The 21,501-nt window shown below is 31.0% G+C and overlaps 1 protein-coding gene across 1 annotated transcript; it reads left to right on the top strand.

Annotated features, from left to right (window-relative positions):
* The first annotated feature begins 949 nt into the window (after positions 1 to 949).
* On the top strand, positions 950 to 14,899 carry LOC139527830 (uncharacterized). Its single transcript, XM_071323508.1, has 6 exons — positions 950 to 1,020; positions 3,725 to 3,804; positions 6,439 to 8,154; positions 9,113 to 9,240; positions 11,124 to 11,628; positions 12,228 to 14,899. The coding sequence occupies exons 2-6, from the start codon at positions 3,771 to 3,773 to the stop codon at positions 12,659 to 12,661; spliced, it is 2,817 nt and encodes a 938-aa protein (XP_071179609.1). The 5' UTR covers positions 950 to 1,020; positions 3,725 to 3,770; the 3' UTR covers positions 12,662 to 14,899.
* Positions 14,900 to 21,501: the final 6,602 nt, after the last annotated feature.

Below are 21,501 nucleotides of genomic sequence, written 5' to 3'. Positions count from 1 at the left end.
TCATTGCGACGCCATACATTAAGTATTCCTTCCGTGTTATTTCTTGGAACTGAAATAAATCATAAAAGGCAATATATTATCGTCATGCAATCGATAAACAAAACCCAAAAAAAAACGTTTAAAATTGCATGCATGCGACCAAAGCGCTTTTTCTGGCTCTTCCTTCATCATGAACGTCAAAAAGGCGAATAATACTATTTGGTTTACTGCGAGTTGGTCAGTTTTCACTGTTACTTCTAAATGTTTGGGCACTTGGAACACCAAATAGCTCTGAATTATTATCTCAACGCTAACCTTATATAAAAGATTTAAATCAACTTATTTAATTCCGGTTTAAATAGGTTTAACAAATTATTTTTGATAGATGCACAACCTTAAAATTTCAGAATACTGTTATCCCATGCGATGTCTAATATGTTTTATATATATCATGTCATCATAAAAAACAGGCTTCTTCTTTCCATTATTTATTTTGTAATTAAAAATGATTTGATATATGTCGTGCTATTTACTTATAACTATGAATGATTGTTATCAGAGCCGTGTTAACATCAGTGTTTACAGATACCCCTCTTTTCGCCCCTTTTCTATTTTTGATATTTTAATCAAAAATTTAAAAAATCAAACTTTCAAAAAGTGAAATAATCAAAATTGCACGTTGGGTTTAGTATTTTAAAAGTTTGACCAAATTCCTAAACTATCAAATTTATAAACGATATTTAGAATTTTAATATTTTAATAATTTGGGTAAAATTTCAAAATTTCAAAACCTATACACAATTTGAAATTTTGATATTTTAAAACTTTGATCAAAATTCCAAAAATCTAAAGTTTCAAAACTTTTTAAAACTTTAAATTGATAAGTGTTACACGGACCATACAGACCCTCAAATATTCTAATAAAAACTATCCGTCAATTCTTACAGAATTGCTTCCGGTATTGGTCTATGATTACCCACGCCCTTAATCCGGAAATCAACAAGTGTTCTGTTTTGTGACGAATTTCTTTTCAAGTTTTGGGTAAATCGTGTTGCAAATGGTGTTGAAAGTTATTTTTGTAGCGATTTGAATGAATTTCTCTCTTAGAATCTGAGTTTTTCTCCATCTCATTAGGTTGTCAAGTTTGTCATTCGTTTATTCTGTATACATACATGTACACATGGAAAATGTTGATGTTTATCATGTTTATACGTACATGTATATATACAGGAAGTCCACCCTATTTGCAGGGTCACCGCATTTAAAAATTTGTCTATTTTTAAAAATGTGTTATTAAAAAATGTATGCACTGGTTAGAATTTAAAAGAATAAATAGTATCAGAGTTAGAATAGGGAAAAATTAGCAATCAGCTGTTTTTATTGGAATGGCACGGTCTGAACAGCTGAACCTGATTATTATTATGGTTTAAACTCACACTATTCTCAGATGCTCAGGTTTAAAGGTATATAAAAATGGAACATAAACTCTGTAGACCTTTTAGCCGACATTTATGTATGTATATCTAGGTATAAAAAATGAATAATAGCCGGCGATAAGATAAATCTTGTGGGGCCAATAGATAATATACATGATATAATTGGAAATTGAATATGATTTATAGCACAAATTATTGTAAATTTTGTTTTAATGGTGTTAAAAGCATTTTGATTAAATGAAGTCCTATCTTAAAATATTAGTTTTATCACAACCTTCTAACATGTCTAAGGGTGCCAAGTTTGTCCTTCGTTTATTCTGTATGTACACATCGACATGTAGTCCGAGATAACTCTGACGTCCAACGGCTGTTTTGCCAGACAAGCTGGGGCCGTGGGTCACCAGAGCTTGTCCCATATCAAAAAGTGGATATTTGCCCACCCAAAATAGATGCGCTGCTTCGTCGCTTCTGAGGCCGACTGACGGCCTTGGAATTATATAAATCGGGCATCAATCTATTCATTTTTCATTTATCTCTTCATTTATGTAAGTTTCACCTACCTGCGAACCTTTATTTTTCCATATTTTAACAGTTTTCACAGTGACCCATCAATTTGGCATTTTGACTTTCACTTTCAAATGGACGTCAAGTTACGAGAGAGTTCGTGGTCTCGAGACTCAAAATATGAAAATATTTATATTTTTTCACCTCCTTTATAGGAGATCAATGTTTTTAACATTTAGTTCCGACCACGTTACAATCGGAAGCTCTCGGACATTTAGATAACTTGCATCGTAAATGAAGGAGGTGTTACATTATGGTCATTTGCATAAATCATCACTGTTTTCTCATGGTCACGTGATTATCTTTGAAAGTGAAAGTCAAAATGTCGAAATCGATGGGTCACTGTGAACACTGTTAAAATATGGAAAAATAAAGGTTCGCAGGTAGGTGAAACTTACATAAATGAAGAGATAAATGAAAAATGAATAGATTGATGCACGATTTATATAATTCCAAGGCCGTCAGTCGGCCTCAGAAGCGACGAAGCAGCGCATCTATTTTGGGTGGGCAAATATCCACTTTTTGATATGGGACGAGCTCTGACGTCCCACGGCTCTAGCTTGTCTGGCAAAACAGCCGTTGGACGTCAGAGTAATCTCGGACTAACATGACTAATCGACATGAAGATGAGCTTAACCTGTTATCATGGTTAGTATAAAGAGGGTGCAGGACATTTTTTGGGACATGGGGAATGGGTGTTTTTAAGCTAGGGATTTCAAAGATCAGGGAATTCTTAATTCGAATTTGACATTGGGATTTCAAATAATAAAACAGAAAAACAAATGATACATCTATAGTATACAAACAAGGACTCTAATGAACTTTTAACCAACATTTTATGCTTAAATGTAAAATGATGTTATTTCAGAAATCTTTGCCAAAATTGTTTCATTATTGCAGATTTTTTATCTGGGAAGCCTTTCACAAAATAAATCCCTTATTCAAATTGTAAAATCATTATTTTAATGCATCATTATCTTTTTTCACCATTAATAATTTTCTTGTTTTTCCATAGTTTGCTTTCACTGTTCACAATGAACATGATGAATATAAATTTTATACAGGTGTACTGAATATTGAAAAATATTTGTACCGTATTTATTCTATCATGTCTATTTAAAGCCCCCCTTCTAATTACCCCCCCTACCGAAAATCGTGCGTTCAGAACTTTTGACTTCTAATAAATGCCCCCATTTTGTAGTTAAAAAAAAATAATTGAAACTTAACTATTACAGAATTTACAATATTGCAAAGACATCGACCCGGTCACTCAGAAACATGAAACGAAAAATCAATAATGCCCATGTTTTAATCCACTCCGATATTCCAACACAGTGTGTACAAGTTCCAAAAATAGATCTTTCAGTTACACAGTACGCTGTTGAAATTATGTTCCATTGATGTGCACGCTTGTTCATTCGAAAATTTTAACAAATTATTTGATGAGGTCACATTACCGATAAACGCTATTTATAGATTATGGAGACAATAAGAAACACGTGTATGTTACTATAGTCCATTTCAACAAAATTCAGGTAAACATGGTAAAGGTCAATGAAGTAAGGTACAAAATTCGTTTCTCTAATTGACGCCCCCCTTTCGGAAATTGTCTTCGCCCCCGGGGCGTTAATTAGAATAAATGCATGTACGGTATGTGTTTTTAGTACATGTACATAGGTATTTAACAAGTGATTGTCTGTTATTACAGGAATATTGTCATGATTGCATACATTTTTTCATTACAGATTGAGAAATTAAAAGACATGAAAAGACATAAATTGAGGTCTCAGAATGGCATCTTATAACAGTACTGATGCAGATATAGGTTTGTGATATTTATTATTAAAAAAATGAACATAAACTTGGTAATACACATCATCCAGAACATGCAGAACATGCTTAGAATATTTATTCATGGACATAAATCCGCTTGCTGATGGAGGTACACATGGTCCATATTTTAATTTATATAGGCTTCTCATCATTGGTTTCATTAGAATTAGTTGTGAAAAAATCGGCTAAAAACCTCAGGTTCAACATGAAGTCTTTCTAAAAGGGCCTTAAGGGCTCCCTAAATACAATTAGTCTATGACCTGATGTTTTGTTGTCTCTCATCTTTGTGAAATTCCAGACAGTACAAACTTATTGGAATGCATATGTTTAGTATACAGTAAATCCATGCAAAATACTCTGTAATCATGGTAATCTGAGATACTGACATTTCGATGGTATTTTAAGACTGGATTTTAGCACATATTTATTTAAAGAACTATGAATAAAGTTAGATATATATACATGTAGGATAAAGCATTAAGCTTAATTTTAGATTCAAAAGTATCAAGAATAAGGCCTAAATTAAAATATTGTTTGTTTGCCCTTTTCCGACCCTATGTTTTGAAACAGGGTAGGTAGGTAGGTAAAATATTTTATTTTTTTCCCAAAAAAATAACTTGGCTCGGTATATTATTTGTCATGGGTAGGCAGGTAGGTAAAATATTTTATTTTATAGATACAAAATCTGCATAATGTCATTTTTTTGTCCGTTTTGTTTTTGCAAATAAGTTTTCCGCTGGGACTATTAGTTTTGAAAAAAAATATATAAGAGATAACTTTGTACTGGTAAGATAATGTCCGGGCAGACATATATTACTAGTAGAAAAAGTCCCTAGAGTGTTACAAATTTCGTGTGTGCCTTTGTTTCCAATAAAAATGCTATAAGACCTAAAACTCAATTGTCACGTATTTTGCATCACATTTTTAAATGATCTGTATGGAAAACTTGGCGATTTTACTGCCAGATATTCTCCACATTACAGGGTTTTGTCACTTTTGGTTCATGTCAGATATAAATAAATTATAGCGGCATCGTCAACTATAGGTGTCATACCACCAATTAAAAGTCCCTATCTGTTCAACCAAATTTTGCAATTTTCACAGCTTTCTAAATATTTTACCTTAAGTTTAACTTCATAGAAACTAGGTATATCCTGAATTGTACAGGTGTCACCTTTCTGCATGCCAATTTTCAACATACATTCAAAATCATATAAGAAAGCAGAGAGCTTCCGAAAGGAGGTACCACTAAAAATAATCCCTGGTTTTCTGGAAATCTTAAATTAGTATACTATGGAGCGCATTAATCCTCAATTTTTAATGCAAACTCATAGACAGGTAAATTTTGGCTCAAAATGGTCTTAATATATTTCTCTTTCAACAAAACTTTCATTCCTGCAAATTTGTTAGTTAGTTTAGGTGAACAATGACATCAAATGCACTTTTTTTTTGTCCGAGTAGGCCTACTTTCACATACGTTCTAAATTTGAGGGAGTAATTGGTGGTATGACACCTATAATCATTCTGATATGCGGTTCACAAAAGGCCATCCCTACATAGAATACAACGTCCGTTAGTTTGTACACACGTTAATACTTTTGTATCAAACGAACTTTTTTATAAATGAACCCTGCTCTTTAAGTTTAAAGGTACAGAGTAACGTACTTCATATCATGATTTCAGAAAGCGTTCAACATCGATTTCAAACATATGCTTTGAAACTTCAAATGCAAGTGTTTTAATGTCAAACGCTCTTAGGTGATACCAAATGGACTGGACCTTATACGTAAAGATAAAACCCGAGGATTCCGATAAAAAAGTTTTGAGCGGGAAATACAAATATAAGATTTTTGGTAGGAACGAAAAATAAAATAAAATAAAATCTTGCTGGTAAATACAAATAAAAGATTTTCAGGCGGAACGAATTGATAGGGTCGGTCGGTAAAGGGCAAACAAACAATATTTTAATTTGAGCCTAACAATAAGTGCTTTATTTTGACAAAGAAAAGTTTTTGTATAAAATTATTCAAAGTTGAAGAGTTTTTAGCCTGGAATTCTGATACAGTATCATCGTGATCATTACGCTTACTAACCGATTAAGAAAAAAAATTCCATGTGCAGTTCTTGACTTGTCAAAAAGATTGAAAGGTGTTTTTTATTTTTCATATTTTACAAAAAAGTTAAATTATGTAATGAATAAAACATATTTTAAAATGTATGCCCTGTCTTAGTTGAGGGAGCATTAAGTTTTACTCTTGTCTGTCTGTTCATCTGATTATCCCAAAAATGTTTTGTTCTCCAACTTTAGTTGGCCTCAACAAAATTTATACACAATACTATATATTACTACAACACAGTTCAAGTGTGAATATAGGAAGTTTTACTTTTACCTTTCTTGAAGTTATGCCCCTTTACTAATAGAAAATTTGCTTAATTTTTTCTTTTCAGTCAGTCTTTTACCAGCCTTGAGTTCAGTTCTTTCACCACTTTAAATGCAGGCAGGGGCATCATCTGTGCAAAATGGACACAGATCCCCATTATTTATTTGGTTAAGCTATGTTAAAGTTCAGGCAACATGTTTCCAAAAACATTGCAATTACTTTTCATGTTTTTATATGTTTTTCAGAGTCACTGAACTCGGAAGAAGGTAGTAACAGTTTCAAAAGGTATTCATTTTCATCAGATAAGCCAGAATATCGATTCTTAATCTTCGATTGTGATTCCACCAGTAGTTACATTGTGGATGGCAAAATTTCTAAGATACCAATAAATCCTTTTGTAAACCTTGAGCTGGTCCAGCGAGACATTATTTTAAAATATGGAAGACCATTTTCAAATGTTCTTAACAACGACCGATATGCTGAAATTTTTGGTACAAACCATAAATCCTTCCTGTCATCTTTTCAATCAATATTTGTGTTTCTTCCACATGAAAGAACAAAACAATTAACATTTTTCATATCTAAAAAGTTTGCAAATACACCAACTCCTGTAAGCAACAATGTAATGCTTTTAGAGAATCCAGTACCTTTTATCTGTGTATCGCTTCCAAAACCAATCACTCTCTACAACATACAGTTCATTAAACAACAGTTATCTGAGGAATTACTTCAACTGTGCCTAGACAATGAAAACGGAGAAACTACATTGAAAGTAGAAATTTTGAATCAAATACCAAGAAATGCTTTTTATTTTGATGTAGTGAAAATCAAAACAAACATAGTAAAATTTTGTTACCACCAATCTTATCAGACTTCATTAGTTTTACATATAGAACAGTTATCAACAGATACTATAGAGCAGTTTTTAAGAGCTTACTTAAAGAGAGCAGCTAAAGAAGTGAAGGAATTTCGTGGTAAAGACATTGCAGATTTTTCTGTCACAGATGACATGGGGAAAAGAGTTGATTACAATATGAAAGCCATCATTTGTTTACTCTTCAATGAAAAACAGTTAATGAGAGACACCAATATTGATCATTCTTATCCAACATTCATTGTTCATTTTACTCCTAAGCCATGTTCTGATATTCAGTTAAGGGTCCGAATTATTGGCGAAGATAGAGGACACATGCATCCATTCACTGTGTTTGTTAGATCTGATTGCTCAACAGTCGAACTTAGGCATGAGATCTCAAAACATTGTCATTGGAACCCAAAATCTTTTGAAGTTTTCCTTCCTAGTAGTTCAAATGTCATTGACGAAGTTGAAAATATACAGAACCTGCCCATAAAAATTAGCTCAAATTCTGTGCTCACTGTTCGTAGAACTAAGAAAATAGTCTTGACAATTAAATCGGGGTTACCTGATATGGACAGTTTTACCTTGCAAGAATATCCTATGTGTTCAGTTGAAGAGTTAAAGAACAAGATCTGTAAAAGATGTGATATAGTGCCAAAGCAGTTTGACTTGCTCTACAAGAACAAAGCTTTAGAAGAATCTATTCTTTTAGAAGATATTATCGAAAAGAAAGCAAATTTAGAGATGCTTTTTAATGAAAGTAGAATCATATTCCGTCTTTACCTCCACAAAACATTACCACATAGGACAGATACTGAACTAAACGAAACTTTTATTCATGTCAAAGTTGATAACCCAGATGATCAAATAGGAGAAATCACTTCTTCTTTTGCTGAAAAACTGAGGTTGGAAGAAAGTGAACTTCATCTAGTACATAAAGGATTTTATGTAGAAAAACACAGGTCTTACAAAGATGTTAATGTCATAGATGGGTCGATCCTCTGCTTATGTCATTGTGAAAATCCTACCAAAGGTCCTGGCTCACAGACTGGTACCATAGAAACTGTTTTCCAGGCATCATCTACAGGATCAGTTGAAAAAGGTAAGTATTTTACATCTCTGGAATATTTGGTTTGTCAATTGCAGGGCATTGTCAATGGCATTATCATGTTTACACCAAACAATGGAAGAACACGCTAGATTTTTTTTTAGCTAATTCTTATTCTTTATTTACCATTAAACATTAAAAGTCTTAATTGAATAATTAAGCTCCTCTTTGTTTTTAAATTTTTGCCAGATTTTCGTAATCTTATGGTTTTAACTATGTACATGATGTATTGTCATTAAAAGAAGTTTGTCTGCTAACCCCGACTTTTATTTTCATTATTTCATGACAATAATGGAAAAACATGAGGATATGGGGTCCATGACACAAAATTAGTACATGATCAACAACAAAACACACAAAATCAAAGGAACAGCACTTTTATAGCTGTTCTTCATCTCAAAATCAAAGTGAGGTTTTCAACAAGGAGCCAAACAAACTGTCACCTCACTGCAAGGTTATGACAACTCCTAGCACTGGCTTGAGTGGAATTCTTTTCTAAAATAATTTGGATAGACTAGTTTTAAAAAAAAGCCATGGATGAAAATCTTTTAAATTTTTGTTATTTTTTCATAGTATGATAGTTTTGCAACAAAAAAGTAGCCTATGATTAAAGTCTGAAAAAATCTAGAGAGAATGATTTCCTAACAAATTTTCGATTGCTTATATCTCGTAAACAAGCACACAGACCCTTTACTTTTCTACTTTTTTCATTCTTTTATAATTATACTATGATTTTAAAATGGTCGTAAAAATCTTCTTATTTTGAAACAGAATAGAAATATATTAAAATATGGAAATTAAATAACCAACTCATTACTCATGATCAACAGTGTTACTCATTTATAAAATAGAAAATTAATGTCACTTGTTGAATATTATTCCAATTTAAATTCTTATATTGTCTATAACCATAATCATGATATTAAATGTCATTATTTAATGATTTTTCTAGTAACGGAACTTTCAATGGCAGCATTACAAATGAAATTGAAAAAACTAGAACTCCAACAAAGTAAAAAGGATCCAAAGTTTAAGATCATCTCCAGAGGTGCACATAACAGGAAAATATTCAACAGAATGGTATGTTAGCTTTAGATGCACTTAGACATGCTTGTATTAATACCAGTTTCAGTGAATTGATGGAAAAAAGAATATTTGCGTGGATACTTGACGTAGTGGTTTTGAAAATTCGCCACAAGGATATTTTTACATTTAAATTTTTGATAAAAAAATATAACATGGACTAAAAGAGCAAGGTTCCATGACAGCTAATTTATAGTCATTTGGCATATATTTGTCAATGAGAAAATCCATAGATATCAGGATATTGTTTTTTGACTTCAATATTTAATACATTATATCAGTAATTCAGTCAAATGATTTTTTTACAAAAAAAAAATGTCTTGTCAATGATGATATATATATATATATAGCATGTATAGTAGATATATACTTTATTCACACATGTTAATGTGTTTAAAATACCAAATATATAAATATAATCATATTACAACAATAATAACAATCTATGAATATACTTGGTATACAGATCTATCTTATCCCTCCCCGATTTATCTATTTCCTGACCTGTTGATTATTTTTATTTAATAAACATGTGGTTCGTGTGATCTCAATTGGTCATTGGTCAAAATTCCATTATGGCTTCAAATTTTCTTGCTTTCCTCTGAAATTCCCCTTTCTTGCTTTCCTCTGAAAAAAAGGCACCATGCCTGAAGATGTCACATAGAAAGAACAGATATTTTTGCAGATCTTTCTAAAAAAAAGTATTAAATTTGTCTACATATCATGTAAAAATCATTAGAGAAAATGATTCCACCACCAAATCTCGTGCATACCATAAAATTGAGAATGGAAATGGGGAATGTGTCAAAGAGACAACAACCCGACCAAATAAAAAACAACAGCAGAGGGTCACCAACAGGTCTTCAATGTAGCGAGAAATTCCCGCACCCGGAGGCGTCCTTCAGCTGGCCCCTAAACAAATATATACTAGTCCAGTGATAATGAACGTCATACTAATTTCCAAATTGTACACAAGAAACTAAAATTAAAATAATACAAGACTAACAAAGGCCAGAGGCTCCTGACTTGGGACAGGCGCAAAAATGCGGCGGGGTTAAACATGTTTGTGAGATCTCAACCCTCCCCCTATACCTCTAACCAATGTAGAAAAGTAAATGCATAACAATATGCACATTGAAATTCAGTTCAAGAGAAGTGCGAGTCTGATGTCAGAAGATGTAACCAAAGAAAATAAACAAAATGACAATAATCATGATAATACATAAATAACAACAGACTACTAGCAGTTAACTGACATGCCAGCTCTAGACTTCAATTAAACTGACTGAAAGATTATGATTTCATCATATGAACATCAGGCACAATCCTTCCCATTAGGGGTTTAGTATCATACCATCATAACATATATGAGAAGAACATAACCCGTGTCATGCCAACAACTGTTTTTAGAATAAATGTGTTTAAATCCAATGCAAAGACCTTATCAGTGACTCAATATTAACGCCAAAATATGCAATCTTTAATGACTTGACAACAGTATCGTAGTTATATCCCTTCTTAAGAAGTCTATTCAAAGGTTTTGTAAGTTTCTGAGGTGAATACTGACACCTTTGTGCTTTATAAAGAATATTTCCATAAAGAATTGGATGTGAAATACCTGAACGTATTAGAAGTCTGCATGTTGAGCTATATTTACGAATGATGTCTTTATACCGATGATAAAATTTAGTAAATGTTTTGACTAGTCTGTGATATCGAAAATAAATATGTCATGTACATGACTTATTCACTCTTGATAGTTAAATCTTAAACATTTAAAACACTTCTTGAGCTTGCGTTTTAAATTTGGAAATTTAACTGTCTTAAATGGATAAATATTGTATCACACTGACTAATTATGTTTTTATAACATTTTACAGATATCAGTGCCCATAAAATCCTCAAGATCTTCACATACAGTTGATGTGTTGGATGGATACAAATCTGATACGGATTTACTCAGACAGAAGCAGGCAGCAAAAACATCATCATCAGAAAGTCAACTGGACACTCATTATAACTTTACACACCATGAACATCACCAGATTAGGTCTACACCTGGACCAAGTGGCTCACATGTAAAAACAAGCACACCATTATTTAACCAGGGACCTAACAACAGACCACCTACACCAAAGTTGAAATTAGATATAAGGAGTAATTCCCCTTCGCCAGAACAGGAGAAATTTTATCTATGTGTAACTCCACCAATATCCTCAAATAACCTTTCTGGTTTATCTGACAAAAGAGGGAACAATTTTCCTGGTCAAGTAGGATATAGCTTAACTGTGTTTGGTTCAGAAGGCAACCTGCCAAATATTCCTAGTATAATTGGATCGTCTGCATCATTTACAAAAATGAGAGATGCCTTGGAACAGCCCAATGGTAAATTAACTATTTATTTTCCTACAGCAGCTGCTGGCTGCACTTTTAAATCAAAAAAGAGTTTTTGATCTCACAACAAACTCTCAGAACACTTAATATAAATATAAAACGATATGATTTGATTGCTAATGAGATAACCCTCTACAAAGAGACCAAAAGACACAGAAATTGACAACTTTAGGTCACAGTACACCATTCAACAATGAGCAAACCCTATCCTGCATAGTCAGCTTAAAATGGCCCTGAAATGACAGATATAAAATAATTCAAACTAGAAAACTAATGGTGTAATTTATGTTTGAAAAAATGAACGAAAAACAAATGTGTTTCCCAGCCAAAAAACATAACCATTGAATTACAGGTTCCTTAATTTGAACAGGCACATTAATACAGAGTGTGGTGGTGGTAAACTAGTTTATAATTGAAGCCACAACACAAGAACAAACTATACAAAACAATAACCAATAAACACATATGAGAAACAACAATAAACAGCTGCAACCACATGAATTACAGGCTCTGAAATAAAACAACAAAGAAATAATAAAAAATCTGTATAATTGGTCTTTGATAAGTCTTAAAAGTTTGAATTTTTGTAGGAAATAGTCCATGGAATAAGCTGTTCCTTCAGGTTTCCCATGAAATAATCAGTGACTGGAAAAATGTTGGGCGACATCTAGAAATAAGAGAAGGCACTATCAGTATTATTGACCAGAATCATCACGATGTCAAAGAAAAAGCCTACTCTATGTTAACTAAGTGGCAAGAGTCCAACGGTCATGATGCTACAAAAGAGAAGCTGATTAAAGCCTTGGAAGATTGTGAACTGAAGAGGGTTGCAGAGATTGTAGAGGAGTTTGATATAACACCATATGTGCAAGATGTAACCGACCTGGAAACTGATGGGGTCGATGACAGTTCAAGGGAGGAGTTAGAAATGTTTGACATAACACCAAATATACAAGATGTTAATGACCTAGAAACTGATGGGGTCGATGATAGTTCAAGGGAGGAGTTAGAAATGTATGATTAAGTCTGTATGAAGAGGTCAGGAGAAAGGTAGAATTATTTGATCATGTCGTATAAGTTAGATAGCATAATGATGCCTACATGTATTGTGGATTCATTTATTTTTGTGGTTACCAATTTTCGTGGATTGAGGAAAATTTGCATGTTACAGGATATTTGATTTCATGGTTTTGCCACAAAGTTGGCATATATCATGTATATTCATATAACAAACTGTAATGCATTGAACTGCTGTACCCTATACCCATGAGATCCTCGAAAATTGGTATCCAATAAATAAGAATGGACCAACAGCATGAACAGTATTTGCACTTCTATAGTTTAAAACAAGGGTGGTAAATTTTTAAAATATGGTGTCAGGTGTTTTTACTTTATGTTGGAAAGATCTATTTTTTTTTTTATGAAACAGTGAAAAAAAAATTTCTTGATATTTTGAATTTTTGTACATGAAATTAGAAAAGCACATTTAGAGTTTCAGAAATGTATTGTTTGCTATAATTTTAAGTGACAGTACTTTTACAATAAGATCATTGAGAGCTATGCATTTTGTTAAGACATTTGTCTATTGCTAAAGATTGAATGTTGAACTTAAGAATCTTTTTTTTTTTTTGTTATTTAGTTGCTGTCTCATTTATTTATACATGTTACCTATATCTGCTTTTATGCATTTATATTAATGGCAGATGAATATTTGTATTTTCAAATAGGGGATTTTACCAATTTAAAAAAATCTACCATTTTTATTTTGACATGGCAGTTAGAGACATAGCCACAATATAATCTGTTATAGAACAAGTCTTGTGGAAAAATAGGTTTATTAAGTCCTCATGTTAAATATGTTTGATTATAAATCTACTCTGCCATATACATGTATCTATTTATGTATTATTTATATATTGAAAAAAATGCAAAAATGTGGACTTCAAAACATGAATGTTTTCAAAGATTGTAAATACTTATCATTGTATGATCATGAATAGTACAAATATTTTAAAGCACTACTATCTGTCTGTCTGTGCATCCAAATGCCTTGAAAGTACTCCACTTCATAAGCAGTTTGACAAATTTTAATAAAACTTTACACAGTTGTAGAACACTGCCTGGTGATGAGAAACAAGTACTATATTCTCTGTCTAACATGTTCAAGGGGAGATAACTCAATATATTTATTTCAATATACTAAATACTATTATTGGAATAAGTGGTGATTCTTTTGTGTTACAAATCACAGTTCTAGCCTACAAAGTCAACTGCAAGCTCATAATATAAATTGAAACTTGCTCACTGTAATGAATCATTTATATGTTAATGTATTACAAATTATGTGGTAATCAGAACTTTGAGTTTATAATATTACATCCAGTTTTCACAATTTTTTCAATTTATCAAGGTCAGTAAATTTTAGATGTTGCATTGAGAGAAATATATTTTTATGTTGTTGTCTTCTTATTTTCCAATTATTGGATTGAATTGTATATTTTGCATATAAATATTGTTTATACTTATTCCAAATATACCATAATATTGAATCTTAGTGCCAGTATATATATATTTATGGTGAAAAATGATTTTTTTTATATTTCATATATGTAATACATTTTGTTTGTTATTTTTTGTCTTCAAATATCTGTTAGCAGTGATGTTTGTTTAAATTGTTTATTTATCTTTGACAACAGAAAAATTGTTAGATATTTGTTTTTTCTCTGTCATGTCTGTGCCATAGGCAAATTAGTGCTATTTTGTTTTAAGTATATTACCCTGATATTTATCATCATGCATTAGAGACTAATATACCTGATCAGAATATTTCAAATAAAATTCTCATATTTTTTATGACAAGGTATTGATGCATGTATCAACTGTAGATTTCAATTTGATAGATGTCTCATTTCTATACTTAAGACATAACTAAACGTATAAACCATCAACATGACTGTTTATACAATAACAGATTTGTATAAAGCCTATGCGATTGCCTCAAATATTCTAGTTAAATTTAAGTCATTACATTTATAAATTATTAAGAGTTGTAAATCAAAATTTATGCAATAATTTTATTTCTATAAAATGTACCATGCAATTTATATAATGCTAAACATAGTTTTAAATCAAATTTTAAAAGGCTAGCTTCTATATTCTACAACATGTGAAGAGTCTTTTTTAATTAAAAGTTTCTTCTTCATCAAAAGTGAAGAGAATCTGAGTTGGGTTATCCAAAATAAAAAGGGGAAAAAATATAATGGTGAAAAATGGTTAGAACAATAGAAAAGAGAATGATAAGTTGCTGATATATAACTTATAAAACATAATGGGCCAAAAATATACAGAATTGAGAAAATTAGCCTTAAAAATAATAAATATCAAATGAAAAGTTTTACCCTTACATTCAATTTTTATTCAGACACTATTTTTATGCCCCACCTACGATAGTAGAGGGGCATTATGTTTTCTGGTCTGTGCGTCCGTTCGTCCGTCCGTTCGTCCGTTCGTTCGTCTGTCTGTCCCGCTTCAGGTTAAAGTTTTTGGTCGAGGTAGTTTTTGATGAAGTTGAAGTCCAATCGACTTCAAACTTGGTACACATGTTCCCTATGATATGATCTTTCTAATTTTAATGCCAAATTAGAGATTTTACCCCAATTTCACGGTCCACTGAACATAAAAAATGATAGTGCGAGTGGGGCATCCGTGTACTGTGGACACATTCTTGTTTATGTCAGTTTTAACAACAATGATAAAATATTTATAATCTTTAAGATTACATAGTTTACGTGATTCTTTTATTTACATGTTATTAGCCAAATAACAGATTTTGAATGACATGATTTGAGTTTGGGTTAATTCCCTTGTCTGTCATTTTGGATGGAGAAATTCTCATTCGTAAATATAACGGAATTTGATGAGACTGTCATCAAAGTGAGGGTTAGCGCTATAAAACCAGGTTTAATCCACCATTTTCTACATTTAAAAATGCCTGTACCAAGTCAGGAATATGACAGTTCTTGTCCATTTGTTTTTGATGCGTTTTGTTATTTGATTTTGCCATGTGATGATGGACTTTCCGAATTGATTTTCCTCTAAGTTCAGTATTTTTGTGATTTTTCATTTTGTTTAACGTAATTGAAACTGTGACATTCATAAGTGATCCTTAATAGATACATGCAGCAGTAATGAATTATGCAAGGGTATATTTTGTATAGAAACACTTCTTTTTTAAGTCTAGATAGTGATCTGTGAATTGAGCTGATTTATGAAGGACTTTGTGTACTTATACCTCCATCATGGCAACCATATTCTAGATCTTGCTCAAATAAGGTCAATCAAAACCTATCTATAATGATAAAGTATTCATGTGCAAAACATATTGTCTATTATGCTGTTTATTTTGCACAGTCAGTTTGATTGTTGTTGTTCACAATTACCAAGATATAATATATTTTTGATGAAAATTACCAACATGACAATAATATAGGGTTATTGCATGAATATTGGGGAATATTGTCCCGAGTAGAATTTTATATTGCACGAGCTTGCGAGTGCAATATATGTTCTACGAGGGACAATATTCCCTAATATTCATGCAATAACCCTTTTATTGTATAGCAATATAATATTTGAAAGTAAAAATTGGTTTAAACTAAGATTTAAATGTTGATGACGTCATGAATTTTGAAGATTTATTGCACTAGTGCAATATTAGAATTTATTGCACGCTAACTTTTGGTTACGTTCTGTGGGAAATATGATATTGCTATACAATAATGTATTATATTTTTTTCTTTACACAACAAGGTAATTTAATAAATACATAATTTTTGTAAAGATTGCATTAGTTTGAAATTTTAAACTACAATTGTAAATTAATGAAGAAGTAATTTTAATTCCATTATTTTGTTTATATATTTATAAAACAGCTATGCAATAGAAATATGAAGTCTTTCACAAAGAATTAATGATAGATATTATGTGGTGCTGTGTTTTTTAAATATTATTCTTAATTGTTTTACTTTTTATTTTAAAATGACTTATTTGAATTGTATCAACCACTTTTACTTTGAATCTGAACTTCTCATATGTAAATAGTGTTATATTTTGTATAAAAACTATATATCATAAAATATATATGCTTAGAGCTATTCCATTCAAACAGGAAGAACCTTCAAAAAGAGGTATTCTTCAAGAGTCTTAAGCCAGAATTTCTCTTAAATTTACACTTTTTGTGTCTCCCATGTACCATGTACCTGTATTGGAGATTTCAAAGTGCCTTCCTGGGTTCCATATAAAAATAAGAAGATGTGGTATGGGTGCCTATTACAAAACTCTCCAATAGAAACCAAATGGCAGATAACCATGTGTATGTTTTTATGGAACAACACTAACTTAATATTGAAATTCATATATTACTGTATAGCGAGTTATTTTCTATAAATAATTTAAATAATTGGCAGTTATTATTTTGGCAGATTTAAAACTTTTATCATTTGCACTTTTAAGGTAGATGGGGTGTCTTAAATGTAATCCATAGATTTTTTTAATAATTTGCCAAAATGTAGTTTATATCCTGCTTCTTTAAAAAAATTAATAAAAAGAATGGATCACAGGACTTATTTTCACACTACAGGTTGTGCAAAATTGTCAGATTTTGTATAGATTATGCATGGAAAATCCATAAAACAAAAACTACACCATAGAATTTTGAGATAAAATATAAGAAGATAGCTTCAATATTATGCTTTTAGATAAGAAAATGGAAAAACGGGGTCACCTTACTCGTTTTCTTGCTATATAATAAAATGGGTAAATTCCTAACACATTCTATTGTAAAAGTAACACTATCTGCCCTTGCATTTGAGTTGCCTCCCCTTATTTTGCAATGTTGGAAAAAGTTGAATCAAACAAAAGTATTTGTTTTTTTTGTAAAATACAACCATAAATATGATAAACATGGCATTTTCCATATCATGATAAAAATTCTTACAAATGAATTACCTAATAATCTCTAAATTTGCACATTTTATCAAAGATCTAGACCTTGTTTTCTTATATTTCAAAATCCAAGATGGAGGAAGACACCCTATCTACCTTAAATTGGTGGAATTTATTTTTGTAATTTTGTTCTATCCACCAAAATTTACAACCCGCGAAAATAACCCCTATATATATGGAAGCTACTATTATTTGAAAGATATATTAACCTCTTGACTTAAAGGGAAAATAAAGGTCGGTGGTTCTCTCCAGGCACTCCTGCACCAATATAAACTAACTGCCAGGAAATGGCAGAACATTACCGGAAAGTGACGGTCAATACTGATCAATCAATCTTGACTCAAGACATGACATGTTATACTATGCAGATGATAACCATAACATGTGAACTACACCTTCAATACACAAAGAGGGGCCTGGTTAAAAGTGGTGTTAAACACCAAAAATCAAAAATCAAATCAATTCACAAAGGATCAGTTTAATTAACCATTTTTGTTGAAGATGTTGGTCTATGACCATTTAGTCCTCCATAACATATTATTTGGGACATAGAAATACTAGGCGTCTGTCCATCAGTTCTTGTAAGCTCACCCACGTGTACAAATCCTGATAGATTTTATAAAACTTTAATCATAGGTATATATCAGAAATGTTTCAAACAAGTTAGAAAATCAGTAACAATCAATAATTTTCAAAAAAGAATTATGTCCCTTGGAAATATTATTTATATGAAAAATTGAATTGTTAGCACTGCCACTCTCATGTATACAATTCTTGTTTTCATTTATATCAAAATTGTATTTCAAGAATGTCCCAGACAAGCTTGAAAATCAGAGCCAGTCAAATATTTTTAATAAAATGTTTCTTGGAAATATTAATTATTTTGGAAATTGCACTGAATTTGCCTTCAAAACAGTTTTAAAGAAAAAAAAAGTAAACAGTTTTTAAGTTTTCTCTTAGATAGATAAACATTTGCAACCTGGTAGACATTGGAACTCTGTTCTTTATTTTAACTATATAACACAATGACACCATGTTAAATAAATGTAACTTGTCAGAGAAAATATTTGACAGACAGCTCATACTTAATAGAATTATTTGCCATCATGTGAACCTGACTTTATGTATTATATTATCATTTTGATTTGTTTTTGCATAATATTAAACTCTGCACATGAATATATGTTTGAAAAAAAAATGTATGATTTATATTTTGTGACTGGAACCAGGTTAGACGCCAAACCAAGATCTCTCAGTTATAGCAAAACATATGTATTTTATTTGAAGAAGTACATTTTATATGACAGCTGTTGCATTTTACATGTTTAACATTCATTTTATATTTCTCAATCATTACTTTACAGATTGTGTTCATTTGTTTTTAAAAAATGTAATAAATTATCTTTATTTTACTGTCCAATTTACAAAATTTGCTGAATGTAAAATCATAAAAATTCTAAAGTAAACCAGGGGAGTCCATTTAAGAATCAATGGTTGATAATTAATTATCTGTATTTGTAACTAGATACAAAATGGCTATGTTTGGGGGAAATATGCATATGTGTCTGAATAGAATGTTTAAATTAATGCATTTTGAAAAAAAGTTTTATTCCAAAATTGCATTTATTTGGCTTTTAGCAAAATAGAGAAAACATTAAGTGTACTAAAAACATGTGATTGAATAAACAATATATTTTACTTTGTGGTATAAACTGAAAAACACTAAATTTATACAATATTTGTTTTCACAGAGGTATATATATCATTAAATGAAAGCACAATAAACTAGAATAGTTCACAAAACTTTGATAGGTTTTGGAACATTAAAAAAAAGAAACAATAGATGAATGTTAGTTTTTGTTATAGATTCCTTATATAAACTGAACTTTCAAACAGTTACAAACTTTAGATAGAGATTTTTTATCTTGAAATAAGTTAACAGATGTATTGATATTTATGCGCATATGTTTGATTTCTTTCCAAATCTCATATACATGTATTGTTTATTTGTTTTTGTTCAAGTATTGCTTTTATGTATGTCTATGCAATGATGAGCATTTAGTTTAATACTACTTATTATTAAGCTCAAGACTTTGTAAGTAACATAATTTCCTTTTTATTGATACAATTGCTGACATTTATAGAGTTATCTCCAATGTGAATTCTTTGTAAAACACAACTTTTCTCCCTTATTGAATATTCTGTGAATAATTAAATGTTTTTTAAGACTCATTCATCCACTACATCCTGTGAACACCCAAATTCTGTATGTTGATATTCGAACAAAAACATTTTCTCCTCATACATGTCATAAGATTACCAAAATATACTGTGAGTTCACTATTATTTGTGGATACCAATCTTTGTGGATTTCGTGGGTACAGATTAACCACAAAATAAATTGTCCAACAAATAAGATTTTTTCTATAGGCTTGTATGCAGACATCAGCAAAACCATGAAGTTAAATATCACGGAACCTACATGTAAGTTTTCCTTTATCCACGAAAATTGGTAGTGGGTCTCATTGGGGTCTAAGTGTGACGTGTGATTGTCGATTTTTTTGTAAGCGTGACATGTGAAAGTCAAATTATTGTGTCGTGAAAACGGGAAATGAGGTCTAGCGGGACCCGGGAAATGATAAAAAAATGAGAATTGCTTACGTACATAGCGTAAGCGGGATATGGGAATCTGACAAAACAATAAGCGGAATCCGGGATCAGAACCCCCAATGAGACCTCCTTGGTACCCATGAAAGTGAATGAATCCACAGTAGTTTGAGTTCTAGAACATAATTCACATTCAAATGTCACATTTAAGGAATGACTGTAATAATTTTTCTGTCTATGAAGAAATAACATAAAAAATTTGGTGCACACTGAATAACGCGCGTAGCGGGTTATTTAACAGTGTGCATCACATTTTTTATGTTATTTCGAATAGACAGAAAAAATATTACAGTCATTTCTAATAATTTAATTCTAAATTCCATTTTAAACCTTAGAAAAACATGAAAAAACGTTGATGACGTCACGGTCACATGACTAAATTATGTCTATGGGCTCATAACAAAATTATGTCAGCCAATCAGAAGACGTGTTACATCCAAAATTAAATTATTCCAGAATACATAGAATATAATTCTCATTCAAATGTCACATTCCAGAATACATAGAACATAATTCACATTCACAAATGTCACATTCCAGAATACATATTTTGGGAAAGTTGTTTGTCCAGATAAAAGGAATAATATATATATTGATCTCAAAGTTTTATACAAAAATCAATGAAAATATAAACAAACATCTTTGTAAAATCTCTTTAAATTAAAAAGAATATTTTATTGGCAGGCAGTACAAATAGTATTTTTTTAAGACTATTGTTAAAATGTGTTCATAAATATTTTTATATATTGTCAATTGAAAGCATTACATATTGCACATTTATATTTTTACAATAATTTAGAATAGAATAAAGTATTTTAAGAAGACAACTGTCAACTGTTTTTTTATCAGTCTCAAAAACTAAATCAGCTTTATATATGTTTGATAATTCAATTATGTCTTACATATCAAAAGGGCATTAGTATGGGCTTTGCTCATGTAAAAGGCCATATGTTGTCATTAAGTTGTTAATTACTGTTTCATTTGGTCTCTTGTGAAGTCTAAGTTGTCTCATTGGTAATCATACCACCTTGACCTATAATGGTTTACTTTTATAAATTGTGACTTGGATGGAGAATTGTCGTATTGGCACTCATACCACATCTTCCTATTTCACATCTTCTATTTTTTATATTGAGGTATTCGTTGACCTATATATATATACATATGTTTATATATTAAGATCCCTTCATTATA

This window comes from Mytilus edulis, chromosome 6, assembly GCF_963676685.1.
Source record: "Mytilus edulis chromosome 6, xbMytEdul2.2, whole genome shotgun sequence".
In the NCBI taxonomy this organism is placed as follows: domain Eukaryota; kingdom Metazoa; phylum Mollusca; class Bivalvia; order Mytilida; family Mytilidae; genus Mytilus; species Mytilus edulis.
This window is presented reverse-complemented; position numbering and strand designations above follow the sequence as displayed.

What these genes read in the sequence shown, in the direction of transcription:
- LOC139527830 (XM_071323508.1), top strand. Translation starts at nt 3,771, where the DNA reads ATGGCATCTTATAACAGTACTGATGCAGATATAG. An exon ending in TACAGGATCAGTTGAAAAAG is followed by an intron (nt 8,155 to 9,112) that starts GTAAGTATTTTA and finishes TGATTTTTCTAG; the next exon opens with TAACGGAACTTTCAATGGCA. An exon ending in TGCCTTGGAACAGCCCAATG is followed by an intron (nt 11,629 to 12,227) that starts GTAAATTAACTA and finishes GAATTTTTGTAG; the next exon opens with GAAATAGTCCATGGAATAAG.